Source organism: Podarcis pityusensis (genome assembly GCF_964106645.2).
Source record: "Podarcis pityusensis genome assembly, chromosome: 7".
In the NCBI taxonomy this organism is placed as follows: domain Eukaryota; kingdom Metazoa; phylum Chordata; class Lepidosauria; order Squamata; family Lacertidae; genus Podarcis; species Podarcis pityusensis.
In genome coordinates, this window is record NC_138031.1 from 41,981,561 (window position 1) to 41,991,528 (window position 9,968).

A 9,968-nucleotide genomic window follows, 5' to 3' on the forward strand; every position below is an offset into this window, starting at 1 on the left:
CATAATATCATTTCCCCAGTGCTGTAAATAAACCACTGTATCATCCAGCAATGAGTGAAGATTGTATATATGCTAAAAACCAAACATCTTGAGGGTTGCATACCTGTATGAAGGGATATAGTCAGACTGCAGAGGATTTTGAAGACAGCAGTAAAAATGACACCGGAACTGAGAAGCATGGCACAAAAGAATAGAATAAAAAGAGTGTACATGCTTTAAACACCACACTATAGAAGATAGGCAAATACAACTTTACTAAAGGCAGTATGAGTAGTAGGACAATAAGCAATTGGTTCAAGTTGCAGCAGAGCAAATTTAAAGCAGCTATAAGTCCAATTTTTATAATGGCTTGATAGTGGTTCAAGTTGCCTTGTGGAGCTGTGGAGTTTCCTTCCTCCTTCTTAGTTTTTTTTGGTTGCTGAATCAAATGAAAACATTTTCAGCATGATTGTCCTTTATATGTACAACATACATACCTCTTTCAGAACACCATGAGAGATATATACCCTCTTATTTTCTCCAGGTCAACAGTATTATAAATAAAATACAGTGGTACCTCAGGTTAAGTACTTAATTCGTTCCGGAGGTCCGTACTTAACCTGAAACTATTCTTAACCTGAAGCACCACTTTAGCTAATGAGGCCTCCCGCTGCTGCCGCGCTGCCAGAGCCTGATTTCTGTTCTCATCCTGAAGCAAAGTTCTTAACCCGAAACACTATTTCTGGGTTAGCGGAGTCTGTAACCTGGAGCGTGTGTAACCTGAAGCGTATGTAACCTGAGGTACCACTGTATTGTAGCAGCCTTGGTTATGGATAAGAAAAGGCTTAGTTTGAAAGTATGTTAGTGCAGTCTACAACGTACCCAAATAAACCACTTGAAGTTGTGGAAGCCAGTTGAGGACACAAAGGACACTGCTGTTCTTAATACAGTTGTACAGTTGTAAACTACAGAATGCATTCAGGGAAGCATCATGCTTTTCTAAGAAAAAGCACAACATGTCCTTATAGGCATCCACTTCCATGGCATGCTAGCCTCCTGCAGTGGAGTCCCTGTATGCTTGGAGAGAGAGATGGATGCAGGCATGACCTTGCCTCTGCTCCCATTTTCTTCCCACCACTCTCTTATCTGGTGACTAGTACTGCTAGCAAGACTCAACAAGCACATCTTGTACAACTGTACCTGCTGTGTTGAGTGTGGGTGGAGAGTTGAGAAATGTCACTTCAATTCTTCTTGTTATGTATCCATAGCAGAATGATCCAGGGTTTGTTAGGTTGGTTGAAACAAAGCAGGTTATGGCCAGACAGTACTGAAGACATATTCAAATTCCACTGGCTGCCTCTGTAGCAAGCAAATATGCTATGCTATGGAGAGAGTAGTTAGTGAAGGATAGCAAAACAGTCTCTCTTTGTACCATTCTCAGAGAATCAGGTGTAATTGTTCTGCCATGGAGGCAAATTTAATGTGCATTTGTGAAATGTCAGATCACATTTCAATGAATTGGACGAGTATCAATTCAGAGACTTAGTTCTATTGTTTCCCATGCAATATTGCTATCCTACTTGTGTGGATTGAGAACCCAACAGGAATGTTCCATTAAAATAAACGAAACGTTCTCTCTCAAAATCCAAGACTGTTAATGAATCCAAAGGTATGCTCCATTAATTTCGGTGCAGCCAAATTCTGAAAAGTGCTGCTAAAGAATGTATAAGGGTTCTAATTATTTTCAATCTCTATTTTAAATATTCACTCATTTAGTCTTCCTGGCAGCAGCTTGGCAGCATCTAGTGCAATTGTTCCTTGTTGCAAAGTGTGGAACTGGCAGAGTGAATGGGTGCATGACTTCTACCTGCCTTCCTTCCTTCCTTAATGGGTGGCAGGGGCAGGGGGGTTCTCTGCTGGAGTGGGGTCCAACCATGGTGGATGGGTGCCTACTTGGCTGCTATCTCCCCATTGCTATGTCAACAGCAGCTTCAAGAATGGCGAATGAAATTGTCAATGTTGCTGGGTGAAAAGTGACAGTCTCCAGTTTTGAACTTTTACAGTGGAATATATAAAGAGAGGTTTGTCTAACACTCTTATTTTATGAGGAAAAAGCATTCCCTCCAACAGGGGTATTGTAAGGTACTTAAAAAGACACTGCATGAGTTTGCATAATATTTGCATAGTTTAAATTATATGTCTAGATGAAAATTTAGGCTGGCTTTCAGAAAGGAAAAAAAGGATAGAGATGAGGGAGAAATTTGACTCAGTTAATATTTAAAGCCAAGCCAAGCCTACATTTCTGGAACAATATGGAAACTGAAACATAGCCTTTCTTTGAAATTCACATTTCCCTGAATTTTGCAATGCAGTTTTCTGATCAACTAATGTGTACAAAAATGAATATACTAGGGTAAATTTATATGTTATGCATTTAAATGTACGTGTTAGCTAAAACAGCACACAAAAATGCATTACATTGGGCAAAAAGCTTTGCAAAAATGTGTATATCAGAAAAAAAATGCAAAAAAACAAGTCTATTACAAGAAATCCACACTAAAATGCAGATTATTCTTCATGAGGATATTATTATTATTATTATTATTATTATTATTATTGACAAACAAATGTGGAAATGTGGAGAATCCTAGATTGGAAAAATAAGAAACCAAGAGAATCTGAAATTGACATCTTTGCCCATCGCTATTCAAGCCCTACTTTGAGCTATGGTGTACCAACATTACTTTCTGGTTCTGGTACACTGTATGTTTATTGAGCCCTCCGCCTGAAACACAGCTGACAACAACTACTGCTTTTGAACATATTAAAAGTAAAATAAAGGCTTCTGGGAAAATTAAGATGATGGGTGGGTGTGGGATTTCAGTGGCAGTATGTTGTGACATGCTCAGTTATAATGTTTTTTAAAGAATCATTTTAAGCATAAATTTTAAAAAGAGGGCAAGGGCCAGGAGTTCTGGGGGCTGGCACTAAAGATGCAGGCCTGGGGCCCACTAGGTCATCCTCTAACAATGCCCCTACCCTCCAGGATTTCACAGGTGAAAATCTATGCACCCTGTTCACACACTATTCTCATACCAAAGATCACTTTGCATGCCCCACACCTTCCTCCATTACACACGGTGAAAATCTGTAGTTCACCTGCTATATTCTTTATCAAACTGTCCATCTCATTGCTTTAGAAGCCATGGGGGTGAGGGTTCCCTTTGTTAAAGAGTCAACTTACTAACTATGAACTGATTCTGCAACCATGGATATAACCGAACAACACCATCCACTCACAAGACAAAGGTATCTGAAGGCTAGGAAGAACCCCAAAATTTGCTTAAGTACAAAAAAAATCTTTAGGAAAACAAAACTCTTAAAGTTATCAACTCCGAAGGTGGCCCCATGAGGAATGAGCACAAATAATGCTGATTATCGGGGTGCAAAATGGTAGGAAGGGGGAATGGACTGGCCTATGCTAGAAGAAGGCACAGCTGGCTGTAATTCTGAACAGGAGTACTCCACATGCCAATATTCTTTTGACGATCCACATTAGGCTATAAAACATAATTGCCCGGCATTATGTTATTAAAAGTTCAAAATATGCTGTGTGAAATCACACTGTGCATTCATGATGGCACCTAAGTGTTCATCCAAATCCATTTAAATGAATGTGTGCTAGAGACTCCCACACAGGAGTTTTAACTTTAGAAACTTGTGTGTGTGTGTGTGTGTGTGTGTGTGTGTGTTTGTTCTTGTTCTGAAGCCTGAAGAATGATCTCACTAGCAACTCATTTCCCCAAGATCTGAACAAGGGGCCCTTGCAGATTGGTGTTTTATTGCAGGTATATTGTGCCACATGCTCTTGCCACAATAATAGTGCATCACTGGTGGACTTATTCTGCTTTATTAGTTATTAATATCCCCAGGGACACTACATTATTGCTGTCTGGAGGGGCTATAGCACAAAAGTGGGAGACAATTAAAGTGGAACGTTTGTGCTATTAAAAGTTACAGGTTTTCAGCAGAAAGTTACGGGATATGCAATAAATGAAAAAGCAGCAGTGTGACCACCCCAAAAACCTTTACAGGTGCAAAATAAAAAAAATCCTTCCAGTAGCACCTTTAAGACCAACTAAGTTAGTTCTTGGTATGAGCTTTCGTGTGCAAGCACACTTCTTCAGATACACACGTGCTTGCACACGAAAGCTCATACCAAGAACTAACTTAGTTGGTCTTAAAGGTGCTACTGGAAGGATTTTTTTTATTTTGATTATGGCAGACCAACACGGCTACCTATCTGTAACTTTACAGGTGCAGACAGTATTGAAAATATATGGCACCCTGTCCCCTTAGCATCATGACCACAGATCACCAAAAATGCTCACTAAAGAGGATGTCTGGAAAGGGTCCAAGGTATCCCTAGTGGTTTTCTAAGGGTAGCTTCCAGAAAGCCACCTATTAAATTGAAATAATTCAACCAAAACTGAAGGCTTTGTGAACAGCCAATTTATAAACATATCCTTATTTGATAAGCAGACATTAAATTGCTGTTTTTTAAAAATATATATATTGTGTAGCGCATGCTTTTTACTTCCAGCAATTATGATATGTACATTTTATTCAGAAATACAATGATGAGTTCAATCAACTTACATGATGCCTATATTTTGTTATTCATTTCAGATTTCAGAGACCTATGCCTTTCTACCAAGAGAAGCAGTGACACGATTTCTAATGAGCTGCTCAGAGTGCCAGAAAAGAATGCATTTAAACCCAGATGGAGCAGATCACAAAGGTAACTTTAGTGCCAAATAGTGGGATGTAAAGTAATTTTATTCATAATGCCCATTTATATTTCCTTGGTTTAAATGAAGACTCATAAAACATTGTACACTAGAACGGTTCAACAAGTCATATTGTCTCATTCACTTAAGTCACAATATAGTAGTCTTCTACATTCTCTCAAAGGATTATGTGTAATACCATGTTCCTGCTAAAATAGTAATTTTACCTGAGGGAAACATTCTCCCCCCTCTTCCTTTTTGTGTGTCCACTTTTGTGTGTCCAAGGAGGAGATAGCGTGCATGAATAGTCACAATGTTTTGGATTTATAAACTCAAAATATTTATCTAAAAAGATGCATGTACCTTCTGTCAAGAAGAGGTGGCAAGAATACACAGAGGAACTATACCAGAAAGAAATGGATGTCTCGTATACCCCAGGTAGTGTGGTTGCTGACATTGAGCCAGACATCCTGGAGAGTGAAGTCAAATGGGCCTTAGAAAGCACTGCTAATAACAAGCCCAGTGGAAGTGATGATATTCCAGCTGAACTATTTAAAATTTTAAAAGTTGATGCTGTTAAAGTCCTACACTCAATATGCCAGGAAATTTGGAAAACTCAGCAGTGGCCAGAGGATTGGAGAAGATCAGTCTACATCCCAATCCCAAAGAAGGGCAGTGCCAAAGAATGCTCCAACTACCACACAATTGCACTCATTTCACACGCTAGCAAGGTTATGCTTAAAATTCTACAAGGCAGGCTTAAGCAGTATGTGGACCGAGAACTCCCAGAAGTGCAAGCTGGATTTAGAAGAGGCAGAGGAACCAGAGACCAAATTGCAAACATGCGCTGGATTATGGAGAAAGCTAGAGAGTTCCAGAAAGACATCTACTTCTGCTTCATTGACTATGCAAAAGCCTTTGACTGTGTCGACCACAGCAAACTATGGCAAGTTCTTAAAGAAATGGGAGTGCCTGATCACCTCATCTGTCTCCTGAGAAATCTCTATGTGGGATAAGAAGCTACAGTTAGAACTGGATATGGAACAACTGACTGGTTCAAAATTGGGAAAGGAGTACGACAAGACTGTATATTGTCTCCCTGCTTATTTAACTTATATGCAGAATTCATCATGCGAAAGGCTGGGCTGGATGAATCCCAAGCCAGAATTAAGATCGCCGGAAGAAATATCAACAACCTCAGATATGCAGATGATACAACCTTGATGGCAGAAAGTGAGGAGGAATTAAAGAACCTTTTAATGAGGGTGAAAGAGGAGAGCGCAAAATATGGTCTGAAGCTCAGCATCAAAAAAACGAAGATCATGGCCACTGGGCCCATCACCTCCTGGCAAATAGAAGGGGAAGAAATGGAGGCAGTGAGAGATTTTACTTTCTTGGGTTTCCTGATCACTGCAGTTGGCGACAGCAGTCACGAAATTAAAAGACGCCTGCTCCTTGGGAGAAAGGCAATGGCAAACCTAGACACTATCTTAAAAAGCAGAGACATCAAAGGTCTGTATAGTTAAAGCTATGGGTTTCCCAGTAGTGGTATATGGAAGTGAAAGCTGGACCATAAAGAAGGCTGATCGCCGAAGAATTGATGCTTTTGAATTATGGTGCTGGAGGAGACTCTTGAGAGTCCCATGGACTGCAAGAAGATCAAACCTATCCATTCTTAAGGAAATTAGCCCTGAGTGCTCACTGGAAGGACAGATCGTGAAGCTGAGGCTCCAGTACTTTGGCCACCTCATGAGAAGAGAAGACTCCCTGGAAAAGACCCTGATGTTGGGAAAGATTGAGGGCACAAGAAGAAGGGGGCAACAGAGGACGAGATGGTTGGACAGTGTTCTCGAAGCTACCAGCATGAGTTTGACCAAACTGCGGGAGGCAGTGGAAAACAGAAGTGCCTGGCGTGCTCTGGTCCAGCGGGTCACGAAGAGTCAGACACGACTAAACGACTAAACAACAACAACAACCTTCTGTCAAGGTAGCACGATGGAGCAACTTAAAATACCAAAGATAATAAGGACTACAGGAACCCGAGATGCCAGCAAATGAAGCTTGTATCGCCCCTAATGTAAAGGCCTTCACGTGCTCTCATGAATGTTGATGCCCTCAGCAGGGTGAAGATCAGACTAATGTAGTTTCTTACTCATTTTTATTTGCTGCTGCTCATTTAAAGGGGATTGTTCCATAAATTGTTTATACGACTTCATGGACATTTTTTTGTGAAGCAACTTGTGGGGCGTGTGTGTGTGGAATGTTCAGGAAGGCAAGTTAGAAATTATTTTAATAAACAAATAAATAAAAGTAAAAATAAGGGCTCATTTAAGGTACCAAGGAGCCCTATACTGAATATATATTTTGAGACAAAGGACAATACCCCCTTCTTAGTCTTCTATATAAATAAATTATTATTATTATTATTATGCACATACAAACCTATACATAGTACTACTGCCATTAGAATTCCAACTAAAGTTAACATTTTAGAGCAATGAGGCGATTCCTCCTCAGGAGAAATTTTGAGGGAAGCCCAAAGAGATTTGATAAATGAGCAAATTTTCTCAGAAGTCTTTTCTCGTCCTTGAACGACAAAGGAAGCATTCCTTGCCCCTATCCATTCCATCCAGTCTTACCCCTTGCTGGACTTACTCTCTAGCACAGTTAGAATGCTAGTTAAATCAGGCCATTCTATTATTCTGGCACATAATATGGTGACCTTGCAGATGCTAAAGGTATCTGGATTGACTTGTAGCTGAATGAAATAATGCCTGAAAACCCTGTGCTTGCTGCTTTGAGTGTCATCATGGAAGAAAGGGGGAATATAAATATAATAAGAAAGTGCTAAAATCCACCAAAACATGGTCACATAGGACTTTTTCAGGGGACCCAGTTCACACATCATGACGGCTGTAAAGCAGTGTTTCATGATGAAACACACCCATAGTAGGAAGTACTATATACCATTTATTTGTAATTATTTTGTTTATAGAAAACTCCATAATCATACCTTTTTTAATCTTTGTTTATTCTTACAGATAATGGGAAGCCCCCAACTTTGGTTACCAGCATGATTGATTACAACATGCCAATCACAATGGCCTACATGAAGCACATGAAGCTACAGTTATTAAATTCCCAGCAAGATGAGGTAAATATCTAAGACTAATTCACAATAACAGTAGTGGTGGACTGCGTTCATCTATGGTTACCTTATCACATTAGCAATTTGTTTAGTCTACTATTAAGAGTAATTTTTAAAGCTACAACTTCATTTGCTCTAATGACACAGAAGGAATGGAAAACATTCACATAATCATAGGTTTGAAATCATACCTTGCTATTTATAGTTTATGATTCTACATAGAGTATGCAACATATTCAATCTTGAGAGCTGATCATATGGGGTTTTCTATGGTTCTGTTTCCTCATGTTCAAATAATGAGAGAGAAGGGGAAAGGTACTTGGGAAGGACATTCTTCTGGATTGTTCACTTCACTCCTTGGGCTTGACTTGACCTGCTTTTTCTTAACAATACTCAAGTATGGAAGAGCTGTTTTGTTGGCTCATGTTAATGTTTATTCTTCAAATATTTTAGATGGCAGATTTTCAAGAGTTCCATTTTAAGGCAGAAGTGGGAGGTCAGAAAGGCAATTGTGGCCCTTCTGGACTCTCCATCTGATCCTTGGGATTCTCAGCATGTCTTCTGAACATGGGGCTTAGCTCTCTCCAGACAAACCATGACCTCTAGCCAATATTTGTCCTACTTTGGCATTTCTGGGAGAGCTAAACCACAAGCCCACGTTCAGATGACCAACTAGCCAAACCATGACTTAACTCAGCCCAGTGCAGCAGTAGAACTAGAACAGATCCAAAGCAGCTGTGACCTCCTCTCCAAGCATGCTCATTCATGCTAAGTCATGGTTTGGCTTAATATTATGCATAGTGAAACTGTAAAAGCTATTGCCAGAGGCAGTACTGAAGCCTGGGAAGGGTATGAGAGAGCATGTACATTTGTGACTTATTATCAACCAAGTCCATCAGAAACTTCTGTAGATGTCTTAAGAATTAGCATGCTTAGGTCTTGGAACCTAGTTTGTTCAATTCACATGGTTTGTTAGTGTGTATGTTAGTGTGCATGTGTTTAAATGATCCCTGCCAAATAAAACACTTAGCGCAGCTTCAAAAGTGAGTCGCTACTTAAATTTACAGCAAAACCCTTGAGTCTGGGTTTATGCAAGTGGGATTTCAGAATATGCTTAAAGCTTTTCTGAGTAGGGGTTTTCTGAGTGGGATAAGCAGAAGAAATATAATGAAGAGTTGATCTGATTATCTGGGAGAATTAAAGGAAAACTGATCTAGTATTTTTGCCTTTTCTCTGTTTTACATTGCACCATCTGACAATTTAGTAGAATAATTAGATGGATAGGGTCACTTGCAGCTTAGACAGGGTCTCAAAGGTCATGTAAGATATTTGCAGTTATTAAGATCATATTGAATTATGTAATATTTTCCGTTTCATGTTTGCAAGCTAGTTGATGAAAGGCTTAAGCTGAAATCCTGTACCTGCTTACCTAAGAATAAGTCCCATTGAACTTAATAAGACCAGCTTCAGTGTAGATGTGTCTAGGATTTTGCTACATGTGAAAGAAAGGCAAGGTAGACTGGCATCTTCTAATACCACCACCATTCCTTTTATTTAATATGTTCAGGCTTTGAGTGCCATTGCTTATGTAGTTAAAATGGCACCTTTCACAGAAAACAGGCAGGTATCAGCAGCTTCCAGGGTGTGGGAGAAGGGCAGAAGTAAACAAAAATATCTGAAGTAAAAACCTGAATAGGGAGATCTCAAGAATAACCACAAAATACTGATGGTCAGAAACCTAGGGGGATTGATCCACACTGACTTTGCAGTACCTTGCCCCACACTCCTCTCCATCCTTGAATGCTGGAATTCTCCATCCTGGAATCCATCTTCGAACTCAGCCAGAGGGAGGTCAGGTGAGCAGCACAGGCCAACCATACTGGCTACCCCTGCTCTATTTCCTTCCCTTCCTACCAGTAGCAGACAATGTGATGCCCTCCAGATGCTGGACTCCAGGTCTCATCAGCCAAAGCAAGCATAGTGATTCATCAGAGAGAGCACCCTGTTGGCGACCCCTAGGGCAGATCACTGTGGAGGAGTGCTGACTAACT

The 9,968-nt window shown here is 40.0% G+C and overlaps 1 protein-coding gene across 4 annotated transcripts in view; it reads left to right on the forward strand.

The window, feature by feature from the left end:
• Window positions 1–9,968, forward strand: part of NOL4 (nucleolar protein 4) — a 117,742-nt gene that overhangs the window by 39,140 nt on the left and 68,634 nt on the right. For all 4 annotated transcript variants that reach the window (XM_081013841.1, XM_081013840.1, XM_081013843.1 and 1 more), the window contains 2 exons: window positions 4,669–4,780; window positions 7,811–7,923. In XM_081013841.1, the coding sequence (XP_080869967.1) occupies window positions 4,669–4,780; window positions 7,811–7,923 (225 nt within the window). The remainder of the gene's footprint in view (window positions 1–4,668; window positions 4,781–7,810; window positions 7,924–9,968) is intronic.